The sequence below is a fragment of the Pelophylax lessonae genome, assembly GCF_965119305.1.
Source record: "Pelophylax lessonae genome assembly, chromosome: 9".
Lineage (NCBI taxonomy): Eukaryota > Metazoa > Chordata > Amphibia > Anura > Ranidae > Pelophylax > Pelophylax lessonae.
The window spans coordinates 101,046,776-101,071,675 of NC_138776.1; the positions used below are offsets into that span (position 1 = coordinate 101,046,776).

At 44.2% G+C, this 24,900-nt stretch overlaps 1 protein-coding gene across 2 annotated transcripts in view; it reads left to right on the forward strand.

The window, feature by feature from the left end:
• The first annotated feature begins 583 nt into the window (after positions 1-583).
• Positions 584-24,900, forward strand: part of BTRC (beta-transducin repeat containing E3 ubiquitin protein ligase) — a 339,554-nt gene continuing 315,237 nt past the window's right edge. Inside the window, exon 1 of one of the 2 annotated variants that reach the window (XM_082267987.1) lies at positions 584-664. In XM_082267987.1, the coding sequence (XP_082124113.1) occupies positions 647-664 (18 nt within the window). In that variant the 5' untranslated portion in view covers positions 584-646. The remainder of the gene's footprint in view (positions 665-24,900) is intronic. The other variant, XM_082267988.1, reaches the window with a different exon arrangement.

The window sequence follows — 24,900 nt, forward strand, 5'->3', positions numbered from 1 at the left end:
TTTTAATGCTTGCACGACAGATTCTTTTCGGCCGAAAGTGCGCTGTCGAAAGCATCATACTAACAAGCCGAAAATCGGCCGATCGTTCGGCGGCCGAACATTTTCGGCCGACAATCTGCACGTGTGTACGAGGCATAAGGCCCCATTATGCCTGCTTGTGGAGTCCAAATGTGCAGCACAAAAACACCTGAAAAGGTGCAGGAGCTCCTTTTGGGCATTTATTTGTTGTGCCTTTTGGCGCCACAAGCATTTTGCACATTTTCTGACATGTTCCCAGAATGGGCTGCCTTACGCTGTCGTGCAAAAAACGCACAAAAAAAAATGCACAAAAACACAGCGTTAGCAGGAAGCGCAGGTGTGAACGAGGCCTAAGGACTGGCCAGCTGCAATTACTGACATTGTGTTCTGGGGTATGAACACATATTAATGAAGTGGCATCATGTCTTCTTCTCTATTCTACACCGTGCTGTGTCATTATTTTGCATACACTCTGCTATTCACAATGACATATCATCCTACCGGCGGCTCCGACTTCTCAGGAGGTTTGAGCCTGGCGGCTCGCCGTAGACGTCTCGGTTAAGGGCGGCACGTGACCATGACGTCATGTGACGAGGAAGTGGCTGTGTGATCAGGGTGTTCTGGGGTGATGGCATCATACAAAAAGGTAATGGGGTGGATCGGATAATGGGGGGACAGGGAGTGGGAGCCCTGGGAGGAAGGGGAAACGATCGGGGCTTTATGTGATCTCTGATTGGGCGCATCCTGCCATTCAGACTGCGGCCTCCAGGTGCTGGAGGACTACAAGTGACACCATAACCTGCCGGGATCTGCTGTGTCTATAATGGGGTGAGATGATCAGTCTGTGTTCACCATGATCGGATCTGTCCCTGTATATGTGTGCCAGTATAGATCCTGTATATACAGTACATGGGGGGGGGGGGAGACACTGACAGCTCTCATCTACAACCCCTCCCATCCATACATCTCACCAGAAAGAGAGAAAAAAAATATATATATATATATATAATACACACACACACCTGTGATTGCATGTGTATAAAAATATGTATATATATGTAATTTTTTTTTTGTCAATGGAAATATAGCCATGGACCTCCCAATTGTCTGTATATGAATGTTTTCTAATACTTTGGCCCCGTCCATACCTGAGTGTAGTGGAAAAATGTTTCTGTGCGCATTTCTGAAATGTTCCAAAATGCGGAACACACACTTGGGTGCCATTCATTCCTAAAAGCACCAAAAATGTGCCAAAGCAGCTCCAAAAAAGGGTAGATGAGCTGCTTTAGTGTATTTTTCAGACCCAGGGCAGCACATTTAAGTGAATAAGCTTGCCTGCGCTGTCGGACTTAAAAAAAAAAAAACATGGCGCATTTCTAAGGTGCGAATGGGGCCCTATGGATTTGATGATGTGACTCTCGGGGCTCATTAGGAATTGTAGTTGAGGGGTGTTCAAAAACACACGTTTAGGCTCCCCCTTAAATTGGATCTTCAGCCCACCTAGTATGGTGGCCCTGCCCTCTGCTCAGGCACCACCATTATGGTGCATATGCCCATGGACTCTGCCCAGCCTTCTGGTCCTGGCAGAACACATCTGGTATCAGTCTTTGGACGTGTGCAGATAGCCAGGGGTTAACCGGTGCATGCGCAGATTCGTTGCAGTTCTCTCTTGAAAACCGAGCCTTGCGGTACATCTGCGCACACGCAGGGAGTGAGGAGAGATTTGCGCTTAGGCCAGAATTGTGGAAGTGCTGAATAAAGCACTTGCCAAAAAAGAATTCTATTTGTAAGAGAATGCAGCAATGCAACCCAACATGCCCTTTGGGATGCAGGTTTACTTTAATCACTTCCGGCCTGTGGGATGTCCTATGAAGTCCTGGACTTTGAGTAGAGATATCTGAAGGATGCCTGCAGCTTTTTTTTTTTTTCTAAAAGGATTCCCTGCAAAGTAAAAACCATCCTAGCAGCTATTTAACCTCCCACCACCCTCCAGTGCTTTTCCTGGCTCACCTGTGCTGTTGGAGATCCTGAGACTGAATCTGCCCATGGTGGCAGTTTACCATAGAGCTTGCTGGGGACCATCTCTATGACCCTCTGAACCGATTTCAGATGTGAACACTGCCGTTTTTTTTGCTGGGAAGCCTTAGATCGTGTTTTTTTTTTTTTTTTTTTAATCTCAGACATTCCAGCCTAGAGAAGAGATGTGGGGACTTATAGACCCCAGATCTCTCCGTAAAGAGGACCTTTCATGCCCTATTCCTATTTCAAGGGATGTTTACATTGCCTGTAATAGGAATAAAAATGATCAAATAAAAATTTTTAAAGGGAAAGTATATATATATATATATATATATATATATATATATATATATAATATAAAAAAATGTAAAGCACCTTGTCCCCTCATGCTCGCACGCAGAAGCGAACGCATACGTGGAGTTCAAACCACACCTGTGAATTATCGCTGCAAATTTTGGATATCAAGGAACTGGAGAAAGTGCAGAGAAGGGCAACCAAACTGATAAGAGGCATGGAGGAGCTCAGCTATGAGGAAAGATTACAGGAACGGATTTTAGTCTCTCTTGAGAAGAAGAGATTAAAGGGGGGATATGATCAACATGTATAAATACATAAGGGGTCCATATAGTGAACTTGGTGTTGAGTCATTCACTTAAAGGTCATCACAGAGGACAAAGGGGCACTATTTACGTCTAGAGGAAAGAAGATTTTGTCTCCAAATATAGAAAGGTTTCTTCACAGTAAGAGCTGTGAAAATTTGGAATAGACTCCCTCCAGAGATGGTTCTGGCTAGCTCCATAGATTGCTTTAGAAAAAGGCCTTGATTCTTTCCTGGGTGTAAATAATATAACTGGGTACTAGCATTTATAAGTAAAGTTGATCCAGGGAATATCCGATTGCCTCTTGGGGGATCAGGAAGGAGTTTTTTCCCCAGCTGTTGCAAATTGGATCATGCTTTGCTGGGGTTTTTCGCCTTCTTCTGGATCAACTGCAGGCATAGGATTGTGTATATGGGTTGGTTGGGTTTTCTTTGTTGTTTATTGGTTGAGCCAGATGGACTTGTATCTTTTTTCAACCTGACTGACTATGTAACATTACAGGGGAGTTCTGGTGCTATGTTAGAGGGAGAGCAATAACTCTAGTTCAAGACCTCCTCTGTAAGGCTTCTTTCACACGGCCGCTCCGTGTGAAAGGTCCGCTGCGGGACTTTTTTTTTTTTTCCACGGAGCGGATGACATTTGTGTCATCCGCTCCGTGTGCCCGCATATCATCCCATCCGTTTGCGGATGATATGCGGACATAATGTAAGTATATGGCACTGCGGATGTCAGCTGATGACACCGCTGACATCCAATTTTCCTTCCTTTCCATTTTTTACACGGAAGAAAAAATGGGGTTCTGTTCCATTCGAAAAAACGGAACAGAACTGAAAGGAGGAAAAATCGGATGTCAGCGGATGGTATTCCGCTGACACCCGCAGTGCCATTCACTTACATTATGTCCGCAAATCATCCGCAAAAAAATAGGATGATTTGCGGACACACGGAGCGGCCGTGTGAAAGGACCCTAACTCTAAACTGGTAACCTGCAACATTTTTTATTTTTTTTTTTAAAGCGTATCCAATGGAAATTTAAAGTACCGAAGTTTGGTCCTATTCCACGAGTGTGCGCATGTTTAAAGCATGACTTGTTTGAAAAATTGCTGCGCAAATACCATGTGACCGCCATTTATTCCCTAAAAGGAATTGATGCTGAACCTTGGCACCCCAGATGTTTTGGAACTACATTTCCCATGATGCTCATGCACTCTGCAGTGTAGATGAGTATCATGAGAAATGTAGTTCCAAACCATCTGTGTTGCCAAGGTTCGCCATCACTGCTCTAGGGTCTCCGCTAAGGCCCCTTTCACACTACTGCAACGCAATTTTGCCGCGATTTCGCGGCGCGATTTTTGCCGCGATTTTGAAAGCATGGGCAAGGCTATATGCCTCAAAATGCATTAAAATCGTGGCAAAGTAGTGCAGGAACTACTTTGAAGTCGGTGCGACTTCAAAACGCACTGATATGAATGGGGCTCATTGAAAATAATGGAAAACGACTTGTCATGCGATTTTGCGGTCCAAAATCGCGGGACAAGTCGCACTAGTGTGAATGGGGCCTAAAATAAAAAAATATATATATTGTTTGGGGGGAGTAATTTTGTAGCAAAAAATGATGATTTTTACATGTAGGTGAGGAATGACGGAATTGGCCGGGCTATGGAATTGGTTAAAGCTGACGTCCATGTTTCATGTCACTTTAAATAGTTTGTTTGGACCGATCTGGTCTAAATGAGCTATTTGCTGCTACACTAAGTGCTGCAGTGTCTCAAAGCACTGTATGTACTGCATGTAACTTCACCTACACACAGTACACAGTTCCGGGTTCCAGCTGTGAGATACAGACTTCCCATCTCACACCTGGAACAAAACAGTCTGGCTGACTGGTGCTCAGCCATTCATAGACAGCTTTGAATGCAAAGCCTCCTCTGATTGGCTGAGTGGAAGGGGGGGGGGGGTGTGCTGATGACATCATGGTCTCAGACTTTGCTACTTATCCTTTCATTGTCCAGTCTCAGGCTGGGGAGGGACAAGATGTGTAATTGTTACTGAACTATAGCAGAATAAAATTGGGTGCTCTTCGCTGACAGGTCATAGAGGTGTAGCAGATTTCTGGATTGGATGCAAAGAAATAAATAAAGAAATTAAAATCGGTTGGCTGGAGAGCTCCCTTCTATGTATTTCAGCTGTTTTTCTGGAGTCCCTCTTTAATGTTATAATTATTTAATGCAATTCTTCCCCCAATAAAACTATACCATTATATGGGCTCATTCACACTTGTGTAGAGATCAGTATTTATTTGCGCTAGAAAAATGCAGTTCTCCTCAAGGGCACACGAAATAGTGTCCTACGATTCCTGTTCACACTTAAAGTGAAGCTCCACCCAAAAGGGGAAGCTACGCTTGTTCGCACCCTCTCCACTGCCACATTTGGCACTTTTTTGGGGTGAGGGGGAGCAGATACCTGTCAAAACCAGGTATCCGCTTCCACTTCCGGGTTAGATCGCTGCACGGCCATCTAAAATATTTCCGCCCCCCCTTCTACCTTCTGGGAGACACACAGGTCCCAGAAAACAGAAGGACCATTCAAACAGAGCAACGTGACTCGCACGTGCGCAGTAGGAAAGAAGCCACTTCCTGTTTCCCTTAGTGAAGATGCCGGCGCTGACATCGCGCGGTTCCTGGACAGGTAAATATCATATATTCACCAACAGGGTTTTTTTTTCCCTACGCATCACTGTGCATAGAAATAAATGAAATTTCAATAAAGTTAAAAATAAATAATTAAACAGGTGCTCATACACACGCTGCTTAAAAATAGACACTTTTACAGGCGTTTGGTGTTTTCTCTTCTGCCTATGAAAGCACCTCCTATGTAAGCCTATGTGTCCATGCACACACAGGCATCTACAAGTGTATTGGAAGGAAAAAAATCATCAATAACCTTTTCAGGAGAGGAGCTGAAGAGCAGAAAAAACACTGAACGCACCTGAACGCTAGATGTGTTTTAGGCGCATTTGGGTGTTAATGCATTCCAATGTCCAGAATAAATGAATATTCTAGTCAATGTAATCCATTAACGCTGAAACTGTTGATGCACCAAAAAAATGTGTGCAGTACGTGGCGTTGGGCACTTTTTTTTTTGTAGCTTTTCTCCTGCCAAGAGTTCTGACTATCAGAGGAGAAGCGCAAACGCCCTGCGTGCATGAGGCCTAAAAGCGCAAGGCATTACCAGTCAGGACCAGTACTACCCGCATGGTAAAAACACTGCATTTTACTGTGCAAAATGTGTGACCTGCCCCTAACTATAAGCTAAAACATGGGTGTTGTGGAGACGTGGTGCCTTGAAATGTAAAGCTGGCCATACATTATACAATTGTCTTATTCCATTTCCTCAACCGCTTGCCGACCGCCCCAAAGTACATATACTGCGGCGGTCAGCCCCAGCCAGGCAAAGTGACGTATATATACGTCACCGGCTTGTGAGCCAATAGCGGGTGAGCGCGCGCCCGCCCCGGCTCATTCACTAAGGAGTCCGTGCGTGTGACCGGCGAACCCGATGTCCGCCGGTCACACTGCGATCGTCGGTAGAGAGGGAGAAAGGCAGGTGGCTAATGTAAACAAGCCGCCTGTCATTCTCCCCTGTGTAAAAATGGAGATCAGGCGGTTCTACTATGTAGAACCGTTGATCTCTGTTTTTACAGTAGTAGCCATGTCCAATCACAGTTAGAACACGCCCCTAGGACACACTTAACCCCTCCCTCTCCAATACAGTTAACCCATTCCCTGCCAGTGTTATTTTTATAGTAACAGTGCATATGTATAGCACTGATTACTGCAGTAATGTCACTGGTAACCCCAAAAGTGTCAAATGTCAGTCAAGGGTCCAATCTGTCCGCCGCAATGTCGCAGTCCCGCAAAAAAAATCGCAGATCGCCGCCATTACTCGTTAAAAAAAAAAAAAACGCCAAAAATGACAAAAATCTTTCCCTTTGTTAGTAAACGCGATAACTTTTGCGCAAACCAATCAAAATACGCTTTTTGCGATTTTTTTTTTTTTTTAACCAAACATATGTAGCATAAAACAAATTGGCCGAAAATGTTAAATTTTGATTTTTACATTTTATTTTTTTTGGGAATTTCATATAAAAAAAATGTGAAAAATATTGTTATTTTTGCAAAATTCACATTTTTTTGTTTATAGCGCATGATCAAAAAAATGCACAGGTGATCAAATACCACCAAAAGAAAGCTCTGTTTGTGGGAAAAAAATGACGTCAAATTCGTTTAGGTACAGCGTCGCACGACCGTGGAATTTTCCGTTAAAGTCACGTAGTAAAAAATCGCAAAAAACCCTCTGGTCAGGAAGGGGGTAAAATCTTCCGGGGCTTAAGTGGTTAAGATCTACCTTCAGCTATGTAGTGCTAGGGCCTGCCTGATTGCATACAAGTTGAAAGTGTTTCAGGGTTGACTCCTAATTTATGGTTTTGGTCATTTTAAAGGAAAAATGTACAAAAACAATTTTGTATAACTATTTGGCGCCCAATGTCCATGGACATCCTTGGTTTGCGGCGGGTATATGGGAATGATACCTGCACCTACAGGCGTCATCCCAGTATTGACTTTTCCAGCTTTGTGCATACCTCGTTGTAGCATCAAATGTAAAGCTGACTGTACACCAGTAGAATTTTATTTAAATGTATAGCCATTCTGAAAATGCGTCACGGCTGTATCTCAGCCAATCAGGATGGAGAGTCCCAGGACGGCCAGGGGACGTGTGGGCATTTCTGGACAGAGAGGGGGCACAGGTAAGTATTGGGGGGGGGGGGGCTGCTACACACAGAAGGCTTTTAAACTTAATGCAAAGAGAGCATTAAGATAAAAAAACCTTCCCGACTTTACAAATCCTTTAGGGCCTGATTCACACCTTTGCGTTTTTTTGGAAACGCACTACAGTCCTTTTCAACATGGTTTCCTATGGGACACGTTCGCATCTATGCTTTTTTCAGCCGCTGTGTTTTTGGAAAGGGTCAGGGACTTTTTTAAATGCAAAACGGTGATTTTTTTTTGGTTTCATAGACTTCAGTGGAGAAGCTGCAGAAAAGCATGTCGTGTAATTTTTGCCGCGATTTGCGTTTTTTAATCAAATCGGCCTCAAAAAAGAAAATGGCATAAAAAAAACGCAAATCGCGGCAACATTTCAATAAAAACGCTTTTCTGCAACTTCTCCATTCAAGTCTATGGAACCAAAAAAAAAAAAGCACCGTTTTGCATGTAAAAAAAAAAAGTCCCTTTACCCTTTCCAAAAACGCAGCGGCTGAAAAAAGCATTGATGTGATCGTGTTCCATAGGAAACCGTGTTGAAAGGACTGTAGTGCATTTCTGCAAAAAGCACCCAAAACGCATAGGTGTGAATTGGACCTTAGTCGGAAATCGGAAGAAGATCAAAGTCAGGAGGTAGAAGAATGCGATCATCTACATCATTTTTCCAGATTAACTTTTTAATTAGAAAGTGAAGTCTTTTTGTTTTAAACTGTAATCACTCGTGTAAAAGCCTCTTTATTATCAATGTTATTGTCTTTTAACTTTGAGCATTTTTTTTTTCCTGGAAGGATCCTCTTCTGAGCAGCTATAACACTGAGATTTAATTAAGAAACAGTGTATATAAAGTGTACACTGTACTGGGCAAACAGGAAATGATTTCCATGTATTTACTTTTCTGTGCGCTGTATGCGATATGACATTGGAAGGCAGCCAAACTACCAAATGACATAACATGAGCGGGAAGAACGATCGTTCAAGTCCACCGAACGTGTAGTGTGGTTGGCCATCGTGCCATTGACCTTTTTAGGGCTAATTTACATGAGCTTCTCCCTCTGAAGAGAGATGGTTGATTGCTTTTCAGAGGGCGTATGACAGGCAGTGAGGAGGGGGCATTATGTCTAGGATGCAAACTGACCACGTAAGCACAGATCCTCTTTTTGTGATCCGTTTATAACAAGGAAAAAGGGGGACTGGCAGCAGGATCAGCTGTGTATTTGTAGTTACTGAAAATGGATTACTATAAGGCTCCATGTACACGGGACGCTGGAAATGGCCGTTTAGGAGCAGTTGGGCGTTTTTTTCAGAAGCCCCTGAACCCATCTACGTTTTATCTTATCTGTCCATGTACACCAGGTCGTTTACAGTCATTTGCAGGCAGTTGCGTTCAGGGACTTTTTTTAGAACGCAATTATTTGCGTTCGAACGTGTGTTTCCCGGCATTTCAAACGCACAAACGCGTCCGAACGCGATGACCCGCGTTTAGCGTTTGCGTTTTTCCATTTTAAAGGGGAATCATTTTTTTTGACCTCTATGAACGGTTCTAAACGCAAACGCCCGCTAAATGCGACCGAACGGACGTTTCAAACGTCCTAAAAATTCCAGCATTCAAAGGGACTTTTAACAACGTCCCGTGTACATGGAGCCTTAGACAGGTAGATATGGACAAACACTTTATATAATATATATTTTAACATCCACATCAATATTCCTTTTGGGATCATGGGGGGGGGGGGGGGGGGAGGCAGGTATGGCTTTGCCTGGCATTTGGCCACAACAGAAGGGTTTTGGGGGGGGGGGGGAGTGTGTGTGTGTGTGTGTGTGTGTATATATATATATATATATATATAAAAATTCCTGGAAGTCACCCCTATGAAACATTAAGGTTTCATGCAAAACGCCTCTTTAAGGCCTGGTTTGCACTGATGCGATTTTGTATGCATTCCAGAATGCATAGAATTGCATGAAAAGTGAAATAACCTGATCTATGGTGGCCGTTCATATATATGCAGTCTGAATGCAATGCATTTTTAAAAAGGGTCCTGTGTGTGTGTTTGGTGGAGTGCGATTTTTTTTTTTTTTTTTTTTTCCCCACTACCATAAAGTCTAATGGAAACTGCATAGAAAACGTGTTTAAAGACTATGCAATTCCTGTGTGATTTCTAGCAGGCTATAGTGTCTTTCTGAAAAAACAAGGAACGTTAAAAGGTAACTCAAATAAAAAATATGTATAACTATAGCTTATATCAGGGATATGCAAACTGTGGCCCTCCAGATGTTGCAGAACTGCTAGTCCTATGAGGCATAGCAAGACTGACAGCCACAAGCATGACACCCATAGGCAGAGGCATGATGGGACTTGTAGTTTTGCAACAGCTGGAGGGCCACAGTTTGCATATCCCTGGCTTGTATGATTGCAACACAAGTCATATTGTAATTGAATGTTTTTAACAATTACCTTTCCTTTTTAATCTGTAGCTGTTATAATTTTCTGAAAATACAATGCAATATGGCTGCCTGGAGCTGTTCTATACACAGAATGTGTACTGACCACACCCCAGAAACCTAATTTCCTGCTGTGTGTTTGGATCACTGCTTTTCCCAGAACTCTGCCTATGATACAAGTCAGATTTCTGGCATCTCCTGCAGCAAAAATTTATTTTTTTGTGAGATACTCCCAATAGGAACACGTCTAAAGGGATGCAGGCCCAGCAGATTTCCTCATAAGTGCCCTGCAGCTGTACAGATGATTTTTTCTCTGTGCTAAGTGTGTCTAATGGGAGTTGATTCATACTTATCAAACCGTGATTTCTTTAGAATAACAAATGGTAGGAATCTGCAACAAAGTTTGTAAAAAAATCCTTGCAATGTACGATTAGCGCTGCACGATTAATTAGTAAAAAAATTGCGATCTCGATTCAACCCTCTCACGATCCCAATCCGGCATTTCCACGATTCATTTAGTGCAGAGCCGTTCTCTGCTCACTCACAGCTGTCAAATAAAAAGCCTACAGCAAATGTTTATCAACATTGCTCAGCGCTGAGAGATAAAGGCCCCGTTCACATAGGGGAGACGCTACTTCGCACCACGACCTCCGAGGTCGCCTCACAGTTCGCCCTAGTGTGAACCGGGACAAAATGTAAACCTAACCATGTTTTACATTGTATCATTGGTTCTTTTAGATCAAAGGGTTTAACTTCAGTCTGTAAGGCCCCTTTCACACATACGGTCTGTCTTTCATCCATCCGTTGACGTTTTTTCATCCGTTTTTGCATTGGTAGTGGATGTAAAAAAAAACAGATGAAAGCGCATTGCAAGTCACAGGAATCGCTTGGACGTTCCGCGCCTTGCAATGGTTCGGAATTGCGTTTATTTTTTTTCCCCCAGCATTGCGGCCACCTGAAGCCTCGCTTCTCTCCCTCTCCTCTCGGCGGCACCGGCATCACTAGTATGGGCACCAGGTTGTGACAACTTGCGGCTTCACAGTTGGTTGCGCGCCGCTGTGCATGCCCGAGTCGCACTGCACGTCCTGAGTGGACAGGCGATTTTTCTGGGGCCTGTAACATGTTCCAGAAGATTGCAGGGTGGGGGGGAGAGGACACCTTCCGCTCGAGCCGCCTAGGCAGTCCGAGCACAAGTTTGAGCAGGTACCTGTCAAATCTAGGTACCCCCCCCCCCCAAAAAAAAAAAAAAATTACATGCCAAATGTGGCATGTCAGGAGGCCTTAAAGTGGAAGTTCCATTTTTGGGAGGAACTCCACTTTAACCGGTTGCCGACCGCCGCACGACTATATACTGCGGCGGTCAGCCCCGGCCAGGCAGAGTGACGTAGGGGTACGTCACTCGCCTGTCACTGACTTGTGAGCCAATTGCGCGCCCGCCCCGGCTCGTTCACTGACAAGTCAGTGCGTGTGACCGGCGGACACGATCGTTCGCCGGTCACTCACGATCGCTCCGGTGAAGGGAGAAAGGCGGACGGCTTATGTAAACAAGCCGCCTGTCATTCTCCCCTGTGTAAAAATGAAGATCAGACGGTTCTACTATGTAGGACTGTTGATCTCTGTTTTTATACCAATAGCCATGTCCCTTTACAGTTAGAAACACGCCCCTTGGACACACTTAACCCCTCCCTCTCCAATACAGTTAACCCCTTCCCTGCCAGTGTCATTTTTGCAGTAACAGTGCATATGTATAGCACTGATTACTGCAGTAATGTCACTGGTAACCCCAAAAGTGTCAAAATGTCAGTCAAGGGTCCGATCTGTCCGCCGCAATGTCGCAGTACCGCAAAAAAAATCGCAGATCGCCGCCATTACGCATTTTAAAAAAAACACCAAAAATGACAAAAATCTTTCCCTTTGTTAGTAAACGCGATAACTTTTGCGCCAACCAATCAAAATACGCTTTTTGCAAATTTTTTTTTTTTAACCAAACATATGTAGCATAAAACAAATTGGCCGAAAATGTTAAAAAATTTTGATTTTTACTTTTTTTTTTTTTTTTTTTTTTTTTTGCGGAATTTCATATAAAAAAAATTTTAAAAATATTGTTATTTTTGCAAAATTGATGCTCTTTTTTTGTTTATAGCGCATGATCAAAAAATCACATAGGTGATCAAATGCCACCAAAAGAAAGCTCTGTTTGTGGGAAAAAAAGGATGTCAAATTCGTTTAGGTTCAGTGTCGCACGACCGCGCAATTGTCCGTTAAAGTCAAGCAGTAAAAAATCGCAAAAACCCCCCTGGTCTTTTAGCAGCCAAATCCTCCGGGGCTTAAGTGGTTAAAGTCTGTCTTTTTCTGACATTTGATGCTTGCAAGTTAAAATCAGTTTTTTTTTTTTTTCTACAAAATTACATAAAACCCCCAAACATTATATAGAAATTTTTTAGAAGAGACCCCAGAGAATAAAATGGCGCTTGTTGCAATATTTTATGTCACACTGTATTTGTGTCTTTCAAACACAATTTTTTGAGGGGAAAAAATACACGTTAGTTATTTTTATTTTTATTTTTTTTTTTAAGTTTTTTTTAGGTTTTGTTTTTAATTCAGTAAACAGTCAAGTTAGCCCAATTTTTTTGGTTTCATGTGAAAGATAATGTTATGCCGAGAATCGTGATTTTTATTATAAGCAAAGAAATCGTTATTCTCATTTTATCCAGAATCATGCAGCGTTAACTTGGATCACCCAGAGAATGTGTTTTTTTTTTTTCTCATCAAAAGTGGAGTTACGCTTTAATGCCATAAGCTAGGAAAAGAATTCCCATATATTCTCCCAATATTTTGCTCACCAATATGATATTGTCATTATAGCCATACAACAGAAAAAGAAAAAGTGATCTCTGTAGCTAGAGACAAGGATAGAACCAGGGGCTATTCCTATGACAAAATGTATAGCATATTTGGGTAATAAAAATATTTAGTGTCATTTTATTTCATATCAAAAATTGCCTCTTGTATAAAAATCAAGATTATCAGACACTCAGATTGGGAAATTGTGTCAATTCACATTAGCAGTGCATGTATTGCACGATTTACATGTAAACACAACAACATAAAACATAAATAACAAAGAATGTCCAGGCACCAATTATTTCATACACAGGGCTCTATCACAGCTAAACGCTGTATGTATTTTTAATTGCAATGGAAAAGATAGCCGTCCTGTGTGTGTTGTGTGTGTGCCCCCTTGGTGCTGGAACAGTGGGGGGGGGGGGGGGGGGGTCTATTCTATAGCTAGGTGTTTTTTCCTATATGAGACTGTTGTTGTGTTTAGTTGTAATAATATAGCCTTTTGTAGTGAAGTACTTGGGGTGCAGACTTAGGCCCCATGCACACGGGACGTTTTTAACGCCGCTGTAAGCAGCGTCAGGCGTTTTCTTTTTGCAGCCTAAAAACGCCCCTCCATGTTATTCTATGGCCTCATGCACACTCAGACGTTTTTGAGCTGTAAGTGGCTTAGACGTTTTTAGGCTGCAACAAGAACCCACCACCTGCGCGTTCTGAGGACCAGCGTTACAGCGTTAAAAACGCCTGACGCTGCTAAAAGCTGAATAACTTTGCTATAACGTTGCTTAACGTGCGTTAAGCCACGTTATACGTTTTTTTTTCTTCCATTCAAAATCAATGGTTCCCTATGGGATCCTATTGATTTGAATGGAGGTCGCACCGCAACACCGCAAGTCGGATCCGACTTGCGGGGTGACTTGCGCTGTGGGAATCTTGAGGGGGAACGCCACGCCAAAATGGGAAAAAAACGGCGTGGGGTCCCCCCCAGGGTTCCAAACCAGGCCCTTCGGGTCTGTTATGGAATTTGAGGGTAGCCCCATGCCGAAAAAACGGCATGGGGTCCCCCCCAAAATCCATACCAGACCCTTAACCGAGCATGCAGCCCGGCAGGCCAGGAAAGGGGAGGGGACGAGCGAGCGGCCCCACCCCCCCTGGACCACACCAGGCCACATGCCCTCAACATGGGGGGGGTGTTGGTGCTTTGGGGCAGGGGGAGCTCTGCACCCCCCCACCTCAAAGCACCTTGCCCCCATGTTGATGAGGACAAGGGCCTCATCCCCACAACCCTGGCCGGTGGTTGTGGGGGTCTGCGGGCAGGGGGCTCATCGGAATCTGGAAGCCCCCTTTAACAAGGGGGCACCCCAGATCCCGGACCCCCTCCCTATGTGAATGGGTATGGGGTACACCGTACCCCTACTCATTCACCCCATAAAAGGCAGTGTATGGAAATAACGACAAGAGACGTTTTGGAAAGTTTATTAAAAATCTTCATCCGACTCTTCTTGTCTTCTCCTCTCCGGGGTCTTCTCCGGGGTCTTCTGCTCTTTTGCTGTCCGCCCTTCTTGTCTTCTCCTCTCCGGGGTCTTCTGCTCTTTTGCTGTCCCCCTCTTCTTGTGTTCTTGTCTCTGGGGTCTTCTGCTGTCCCCTCTTCTGCTGTCCTCTCTTCTTTTCTTCTCCTCTCCGGTCTTCTGCTCTTTTGCTGTCGGCTGTCTTCTTCCTCCGGTCCTCCTCCGACGACGTCTCCGCTGATTATGCCTATCTCCGGTCTCTTCAGCTTATTATATAGCCATTAGGGGCGTGGCCCCGATGACGTCATCTGGAGGCCCCGCCCCCTCATGTCACATATGACGTCATCTGTGACATGAGGGGGCGGGGTCTCCAGATGACGTCATTGGGGCCACGCCCCTAATGGCTATATAATAAGCTGAAGAGACCGGAGATAGGCATAATCAGCGGAGACGTCGTCGGAGGAGGACCGGAGGAAGAAGACAGCCGACAGCCGACAGCAAAAGAGCAGAAGACCGGAGAGGAGAAGAAAAGAAGAGAGGACAGCAGAAGAGGGGACAGCAGAAGACCCCGGAGACAAGAACACAAGAAGAGGGGGACAGCAAAAGAGCAGAAGACCCCGGAGAGGAGAAGACAAGAAGGGCGGACAGCAAAAGAGCAGAAGACCCCGGAGAAGACCCCGGAGAGGAGAAGACAAGAAGAGTCGGATGAAGATTTTTAATAAACTTTCCAAAACGTCTCTTGTCGTTATTTCCATACACTGCCTTTTATGGGGTGAATGGGTAGGGGTACGGTGTACCCCATACCCATTCACATAGGGAGGGGGTCCGGGATCTGGGGTGCCCCCTTGTTAAAGGGGGCTTCCAGATTCCGATGAGCCCCCTGCCCGCAGACCCCCACAACCACCGGCCAGGGTTGTGGGGATGAGGCCCTTGTCCTCATCAACATGGGGGCAAGGTGCTTTGAGGTGGGGGGTGCAGAGCTCCCCCTGCCCCAAAGCACCAACACCCCCCCATGTTGAGGGCATGTGGCCTGGTGTGGTCCAGGGGGGGATGGGGCCGCTCGCTCGTCCCCTCCCCTTTCCTGGCCTGCCGGGCTGCATGCTCGGATAAGGGTTTGGTATGGATTTTGGGGGGGACCCCATGCCGTTTTTTCGGCATGGGGCTACCCTCAAATTCCATAACAGACCCGAAGGGCCTGGTTTGGAACCCTGGGGGGGACCCCCACGCCGTTTTTTTCCCATTTTGGCGTGGAGTTCCCCCTCAAGATTCTCACAGCGCAAGTCGCCCCGCAAGTCGGATCCGACTTGCGGTGTTGCGGTGCGACCTCCATTCAAATCAATAGGCTCCCATAGGGAACCATTGATTTTGAATGGAAGAAAAAAAAACGCTGCTAAAAGCAACGTGGCAAAACGTGCAATAACGCCAATGGAAAAAGCTACTGAAAGCACGTTTTTACAGCTGCTTTTTCCGGCGTCAGAACTAACTTTGACGTACGTTTTTTCTAACGCCCCGTGTGCATGGGGCCTAATGCTAGCCATACACGCACAGTATTTCGGCCGTTTGCAGACAGAACGATTATTCGTCGGTCGAAATCGAGTTGGCCACTAACTTACAGAATAAACTCTTTTACATAATCGTTTTCATGATCATAATGATCGTTCAATAACATGCACAATACGAGTCAGAATATTATTTTCGTTTCAATTTTACCATACACATAAAAACTTTTGTAGAAACGATAAAAGTTTTCCCTATGGATCCATCGACATTAGCCGGGCACTTGATCGAAATCGTCGGTAAACTTGTGTTCACTAACGGCCCGATTTTCGAACGATCTTTCCTAAAACGACCATTTTCGGCCGAAATTCTGTGCGTGTATGGCCAGCATTTGTTATTTATGTTGTTTTGTTTACATACAAGCGTGTAATACTTGCACTGCTATTGTGGATACAAGTGTTTTCCCAGTCTGAGTGTCTTTGATGCCCTCTATTTTTAAAAAGCAGCAATTTTGTATATGAAATTACTGTATTTTCCGGCGTATAAGACGACCCCCCTAATTTTCAAGTTTAAAACATAGGTTTTGGGCTATACTCTCCTTATAAGACTACCCCCCCCTTCCGAAGCAAGGCAACACCATTGAAAAACATCAGATTTCTCATAGATCTCCAAGGTACCCCAAGTACTGTAATACATGTAATCTCTCATAATATCTCCAAGGTACCCTAAGTATTACCAGTAATCTCAAGACGCTGGCTGTGTGGGAATCCTGTACTGGAATACCGTATGTACCGTAGCTTCGGCTACATACAGTATACCGCGCTGAGCCAATCACCGTGAGCAATGTATTCTATTATTGATTGCAAAGTGTGGCAGGGCACATGGATCCGTGGTCGACGGAAGATACGTGTCACCGAGGTTCCTGGCCTCGGTGAGATAAGAGCCGGTAATTCTGTGTCAGCAGCAGCTAGTGCTGTTTGACATTTTTCTATTTTAGTATGGCTGCAAAGACGAATCCGGGCCGGCTCTTATTGGGAGCAGTTAAGGTATGGGTGGGTGGCTGCTCCCCACGCTCCAGGCCAGGTCTTGCCTGGGGTTTATAAGGCAGACAGCCTAACAGGTGATTGAGATTTGTCTCCAGGCACCAGAAGGCTGTGGAAGTCGGTGTTGAGGCTGGAAAGCTTACAAGCAGATGAGCTGACCCATTGCTGTGTGTGAACAGCACCAAAGAGACACAGGTGAATGGACTTGTTGCTGTGCTTAAACCTGCCTTTAAGACTGTCAGTTTTCCTTTTTGTTGGGTGTGAGTTAACACCAAGAAAGACTGTTACTTTTGTGTTCCTGAAGTGTAAATAAAACACTCCTGATTTACTTTGAAGAACCATCTGTTTTGCCTCTATACTGCACCCGCAAATCCTACCTACCAGAGCAAATCCCCACAAAAGCCTGCTCGGATTGGCAGAGTCAGAGAGGCGGGCTGATGTTACTCCGCCAATCCGAGCAGGCTTTGAATTCAATAATCGAATACATCGCTCTCCCTGATTGGCTCAGCGCGGTGCACTGTATGTAGCTGAAGCTACGGTACATACGGTATACAGGTACAGGATTCCCACACAGCCAGCGTCTTGAGAGATTACATCTACCGGTAATACTTATACTTAGGTTACCTTGGAGATATTATACTCGGTGTATAAGACGACCCCCCCCCCCATTTTTGGGGGATTTTTTTGAGGTTCAAATGTAGTCTTATACGCCATAAAATACAGTACAATAAATATTACTTGTTTCCCAAATATGCTTACTTTTTGTCATAGGAATTGCAACTTTCTCTGTCTCTTGCTACAGGGACAGCTTTTTCTTATAGTGTCTTTCGGAGTTGATTTCTGGAGAGATACAGAGAATCGCAGCTGTATCTGAATCGCACGTGGAACCGCATGAAGTCTTGTTGGACATTATCCTCGAAATCACGCTAAAAACCTCAGTCAAATCGCACTGTGTAAGTGTTATCGTAGGCTCTGTTGTATTTTTATTTTTTTGCCCGTTCAAGCACCTCTTTGTTAGCCTATGTGTTCATGCACACTTAGGCGTTTTAAAGGTGTATTAGAAGAGGAGAGCTTACAGCTTTAGAAAAAACATCAATAGCGCATTCAGGAGAGGAGCTAAAGGGCAGAAAAAATGCTAAACATGTTTAAACACTAGATGCATTAATGATTTCCAGTGGCCAGAATAAAGTTTCTGGCCAATGAAATCCATTAAAGTGGCTGGTAGTAAACCCTTTTGTGCCATTTTTACCAACAGGTAAGGTTATTATAAAGCTTATGGGCCCTTTCACACGGGCGCTCCGTATGTCCGCAAATCATCCTATTTTTTTGCGGATGATTTACGGACATAATGTAAGTCTATGGCATTGCAGATGTCAGCGGAATACCATCCGATTTTCCTCCTGTCAGTTCTGTTCCGTTTTTTGGAACTGAAAAAATCCTATTTTTGTTCCGTTCAAAAAACGGAAAGGAAGGAAAATCGGATGTCAGCGGTGTCATCCGCTGACATCCGCAATCCCCATAGACTTACATTGGGTCCGCATATCATCCGCAAACGGATGGGATGATATTCGGACCTACGGAGCGGATGACAGAAATGTCATCCGCTCCGTGAAAAAAAAAAAAGTCGCGCAGCGGACCTTTCACACGGAAAGCCCGTGTGAAAGAGCCCTTACTGTAGGTAAAATGAATGTGCACCGTGTAGGAGATATTTCAGTGAGCAGCAGCCAGGGATGTCACCGCGCATGCAATCTGAGGTTGGGTTTACACTTAAGTTTGCATTCAGCTAACTGCAGGGGTCCAGTGCGTTCCTGTTTTCCGTTTCAGTGACAAATCGGACCCGAATTTAGGCAAAACCTGAAACTGAGCCAAAGACACACGAAACCCCTGTGCAATCTTCCCTGCAGCAGCCCCGGAGATGTGTGAACCGGCTCCTTAGAGAGCCAGTCACTGTCTCCTGTCATGAAAATTGGATGTGGAGAAATCCGCATCCAATTTGCACTTTGCATAAGTGTGAACCCAGCCTAAAGGAACGGCATACCCTGTGCTGAACCTGGTGCTCGCATGCGCAGAAATGAAGTAATCGCGGCTCCAGCCAATCAAATCTGGAGCTCGCGAACCTGAAAGAAGACTAGGTGAAGATGGAACCCCTGTCAGCGGTGACAGGACACCACCCAAGGGATCTGCTCTAAAGTTATGTTTCCTGTGATCCATAGAAGTACAGCCAAACAAGCTTTGGCTTTACATCTCCTCCTTTAAGAATCTGGTGTAGCTCTGCATAGTAGCCTATCCACCTCTAACTTCAGCTTGTTCAAATTAGGTGTTACTTAAACCCGGGAGCCAGTATTCACTGTATCTGGTCTCCCACAGTACACAGAACATGAACATGCAATTATTTTAGTAAATATAAACTGCTAAATACCTTTTCTCATCAGCAGTATATAGCAGTCTTGAGACTTCTATCAGTGTCTGGCCAACCAGTGCTTGGCCAGACACTGATAGAAGTCTCAAGACTGCTATATACTGCTGATGAGAAAAGGTATTTAGCAGTTTATATTTACTAAAATAATTGCATGTTCATGTTCTGTGTACTGTGGGAGACCAGATACAGTGAATACTGGCTCCCGGGTTTAAGTAACACCTAATTTGAACAAGCTGAAGTTAGAGGTGGATAGGCTACTTTGCAGAGCTACACCAGATTCTTAAAGGAGTTTTCATTCTACTTTGACTGTCCTATGAGGCTGCAGGACCCCTGACCCTCTTTTTGGACAGTGCTGATCACACAAAAAAAAAGTCTGCACATGCTCCGTTTGGTGTGTATTGCTAGAGTGATTCCAAAGGCTCTGTCTTATCAGGAGATGGAATGGGGACAGTGGAAGAAGGGGAGGATCAGAGAAGACGGGATCAAACAGCCTTTTTACACAATGCTCAGGAGTAACCCCTTAGGTTCCACAGTGAGTATAACAAGCATGCTTTACTGTATATACAGACTGATTTTACTGTTGTGGGTTTACTAACACTTTAAGTTTTTGACAATAAAACCTCAAAGCTGATTGGTTTCTATGCACAGCTGCATCATATTTTGCACGCTCCAGTTTTAGTAAATCCCCTCCCCATGTGTCAAACGCTGTACTGTTTATCCTAAGTTGGTGCTACACACATCAGATTTCCACCTATTTGCCCTGCACAAACAGGAATATATACAGTACATACATGATATACTTGCTCGTCTTTCTACCCCTCGGATTGTCATTGATTACTTCAGGTCATCCATGTGTTAGATTGTAGCCAATACTTGCATTGTTGGCAGAGACAAGCCTCTCCACAGCTGCACAGAGAAATGCAGGATCTGGTGGAGGAGTTCTGGCCTCTTCTCTGCTGCCAACTGCTGAGACAAGGTAGGGTAGGGATGAGGGGGGTGCTGCGGCTGCAGGAATAATGCAGGGGCCACATGAAATGACATGGAGTGCCGGATTCTGCCTGCAGATTTTGCGTTTGACACATGCACTACGGTGTGATTTACTCTCCAGTTTTAGTAATCAGCCCCATAGGCTAAATAGAATTATGCTATCAGAATCGGAAGCTATGCAGAAGACCTCTACTTGGCACTAATGCAAAATCTTCTTACAATGCAACCTACTAATTGTGGAAATAAAGGTAATCGGCTACCTTTTTCTTTCCACAATTACAAGTAGGTTTCATTGTAAGAACATTTTGCATTAGTGCGAAGTAGAGGTCTTATGTTTAGAGAGATATTTCTATAAAAAGTCGCGCTAACTTGAATAATGGAAAATAAAGTCCATAAAGTCCATATAAATCAGGAACATAGTATCCAAACAGGCTCCCTATGGGTATACGCTTACCAGAGCTGGTAAATCAAAAGGCAGGTTCTCAGAAGCTAATCTCGTCTCTTTGATAGTAGACTGGAACCAATCTCTCGCGTAGACTCAAAAAATTGGAGGAAAGATAAAAACGCAATAGCATAAAACCCAACAAAAACGGATGAAAAAAATATTACACCAAAATGGGTGACTAACAACTGGATGAATAGTGTGAACTCCACCAGTGTATGGAGAAAAGAAAAAGAAGAATACTCTGATAGGGACACCTAAGGTACCCCTTACCAAAGATAACTGAAAAACATGCAATCATATAAGTGCAATCCTGTGACAGCCGGAGTCGCCTCTTACCACAGTGTAAAGATATGTTTGCCAATGTGAATAGAAAATCCTATGGGTGTCTTCTATGTAGATAACCACCACCAATAACACTCGCCTCTTACCAGATAGAAATCAGATTGAGCCAAATAGAGCAAGAGAGTCAAGTATGACAGGACGCCAGCCTTCACCAGTAGAATTTGCCTCTTACCCTAAGGGGATGGTAAATGAGCCTATAGGGATGATGAGCTTCACGGAACCTGCAGTGGACTCCAGGGCAAGTGACTCCAATACGAATAACTCCAATGAAACCAGGGTATTACCACCAAAAAGAAAAGACCTCCATAGTGTAAAACCATATGATTTATTGAAGAAAAAAAGAATAAAACTTACAGAAACGAGGAAATGGGGAGCATGTATATCATGCATCTATATCAAATGTCATCTGTGACGAAACGTCGTAAGGACACGGCGTACTGACGTCATCCGATCGCGACCAGGAAGTGCGGACGAGCGCAGACCGTCCGGCCGGCGGCCTTGATATACATGCTCCCCATTTCCTCGTTTCTGTAAGTTTTTTATTCTTTTTTTCTTCAATAAATCATATGGTTTTACACTATGGAGGTCTTTTCTTTTTGGTGGTAATACCCTGGTTTCATTGGAGTTATTCGTATTGGAGTCACTTGCCCTGGAGTCCACTGCAGGTTCCGTGAAGCTCATCATCCCTATAGGCTCATTTACCATCCCCTTAGGGTAAGAGGCAAATTCTACTGGTGAAGGCTGGCGTCCTGTCATACTTGACTCTCTTGCTCTATTTGGCTCAATCTGATTTCTATCTGGTAAGAGGCGAGTGTTATTGGTGGTGGTTATCTACATAGAAGACACCCATAGGATTTTCTATTCACATTGGCAAACATATCTTTACACTGTGGTAAGAGGCGACTCCGGCTGTCACAGGATTGCACTTATATGATTGCATGTTTTTCAGTTATCTTTGGTAAGGGGTACCTTAGGTGTCCCTATCAGAGTATTCTTCTTTTTCTTTTCTCCATACACTGGTGGAGTTCACACTATTCATCCAGTTGTTAGTCACCCATTTTGGTGTAATATTTTTTTCATCCGTTTTTGTTGGGTTTTATGCTATTGCGTTTTTATCTTTCCTCCAATTTTTTGAGTCTACGCGATAGATTGGTTCCAGTCTACTATCAAAGAGACGAGATTAGCTTCTGAGAACCTGCCTTTTGATTTACCAGCTCTGGTAAGCGTATACCCATAGGGAGCCTGTTTGGATACTATGTTCCTGATTTATATGGACTTTATGGACTTACTTTCCATTATTCAAGTTAGCGCGACTTTTTATAGAAATATTGCTTGGGGTGTGGTCACACTTGAAGTTGCTGCTGTTCTCCTGTACCATTAGCGCGGTTATTACCTTTTATCTACTTTAGAGAGATAACCTTTTACTCCCTAAAGTGGTAGTAAAGCCTTGTTTAAAAGAAAAAAAATAATCTTTACCTGTGCTGTGCAGTGGTTTTGTACAGAGCAGCCCAGGACCTCCTGTTCTCTGGTCCCACACTGGCGCTCCTGGCTCCCCCCTGGCGCTCCTTGCTCTGGGGGGCACCCAAGCAGGCCTCGTTCCTGATCCGTGGCTCTATGGGTCCATTCACACATGGAACTGCGGCTTGGCCCTGCCCCATCCATCTCCTTACTGGCTCACTGGCTGTGATTGATGGCAGCAGGAGCCAATGGCCAATCAGGAGTGCAATTTCCCCGAAGAGGCAAGGCTTTCGTGGACATTGCTCAACATTTCTGAATCGAGAGGGGGCTCAGGTAAGCATTAGTGGGGCCGGGGGGGCTGATGCACATAGAACGTTTTTTACCATCATGCACAGAATACATGAAGGTAAAAAACCTTGTGCCTTTACAACCACTTTTAATTTTGTACTAGTTTTTCCTTCATGTAGATCTGCTCTTGTCAGCAATGTCTGACGGTTACCCCCCCCATAAATCCGTATGACTGTTCATATACAGTCTCCACATAGGGGGGATAGAAGGAAGGGGTCTGGCATTGTGTCAGCAGAACTCTGGCATGTGAATGAAATGTCGCTTGACATTTCACTTGTGTATGAGAATGTAGCTCCATGGCTGCCGCAGTGGAGCTGTGCGGTCTTGTAGGACATGTCATGTGTTTCCAGCACACTGGAATAGTCAAAGTCAAGGTCGGAAGACCCAGTTATTTAACCACTTCCAGCCCGGGCCTATTCTGGCACTCCTCTCCTACATGTAAAAAATATCATTTTTTTGTTCCTAGAAAATTACTTCGAACCCCCAAACATGTTTTTTTTAGCCGAGATCCTAGGGAATAAAATCGGGGAAAAAAATGTTTCATGAATTAAAAAAAAAAAAAAAACCCCTAAAGTTAGCAGATTATTTATTTATTTTTGTGTATAACGTGAACAAAGTTATGCCGAGTAAATGGATACCTTACATGTCGCACTTTAAAATTGCGCACACTCACGGAATGGTGCCAAACGTCGGTACTTACAAATCTCCATGGGCGACGCTTTCAACATTTTTACTGGTTACCGGTTTAGAGTTGCAGAGGATGTCTTGGGCTAGAATTATTGCTCTTACTCTAACAGTCGCGGTGATCCCTCACCTTACGTGCGGTTTGAATGCCGTTTACATATGCCGGTGCAATGTACATATGTGTTCGCTTCTACATGCAGGGATGGAGGAGCTATAAAATATATATAATATAATAGACAGATAGAGAGATATCACAAAAGTGAGTACACCCCTCACATTTTTGTAAATATTTTGTTATATCTTTTCATGTGACCACACTGAAGAAATTACAATTTGCTGCAATGTAAAGTAGTGAGTGTACAGCTTGTATAAGGCCCCTTTAACACAAGGGAATCCGTAGACAGACTCAGTTTTTCACAGCGGGGGATCGATCCTGATGCTGAGCAGGCGGATGGCACACAGCGCGGAAAAAGAGCTGTCAGGTCCCCGCATTCCTCTATAGGGGAATCGGATGAGAACGGACCGCCTGTCTGTTTTCATCCGATCCGCTGGATGGATGGCAATAGGGTTTCCATCCATCCAGATTTGACGGACCGGATCGGATGTCAGCGGACATGTCTCCGCTGACATCCGATGCCCCATAGAGATGCATGGGGCATCCGTTCAGATCCGCCTGAAAAACTGACAGGTGGATCTGAACGGTCCGCCAGTGTGAAAGGGGCCTAACAGTGTAAATTTGCTGTCCCCTCAAAATAACTCAACACAGCCATTATTGTCTAAACTGCTTCAACTTTTTTTTTTTTTTTTTATTTTGACTTTTTCCCTTTTTTAAACTTATTTATTTTTGATCACTTTTATTTTGATCACTTTTTATTCCTAACACAGGGAATGTAAACATCCCTTGTAATAGGAATAGGGCACGACAGTTCCTCTTTACAGCGAGATCTGGGAAACGGAAGTGTTTGCATCTGCCGAGGTCGAACAGGACGTATTAATGTCACGCCCGGCCTCTGACTGGGACCAAATGGTCTGCGGTAGTCTCTATGGTAAACGGCTGCCGGCACCTGGGTGAGCTGGTAAACTGGAGGTGGGGGGAATGTCCCCTCCTGCCACCTCTAAACAGCCACTATACATTATTTTTACATGACAGGGAATCCCTGCCAGAAAAAGAAGATATCTATTTGATGCCTGCAGGTGCAGACATCATTCAGATTTAACCACTTAAAGTCCAGGACGTCATATGACTCCACCTAAGAAGAAGTGGTTAATTCTTGAGGCTGTTTTTGGCTTCTATTGGCCTGGATTGATCCTATTTTTAAAGCTGGCAAAGTTATGCTGGTGACCTGAATACCACGTGTCGCAAAAATGTCCAGTTGCTCAAGCCTACGTTTTATATAAAATCATTTATTTTTAATGATGTAGAAGGT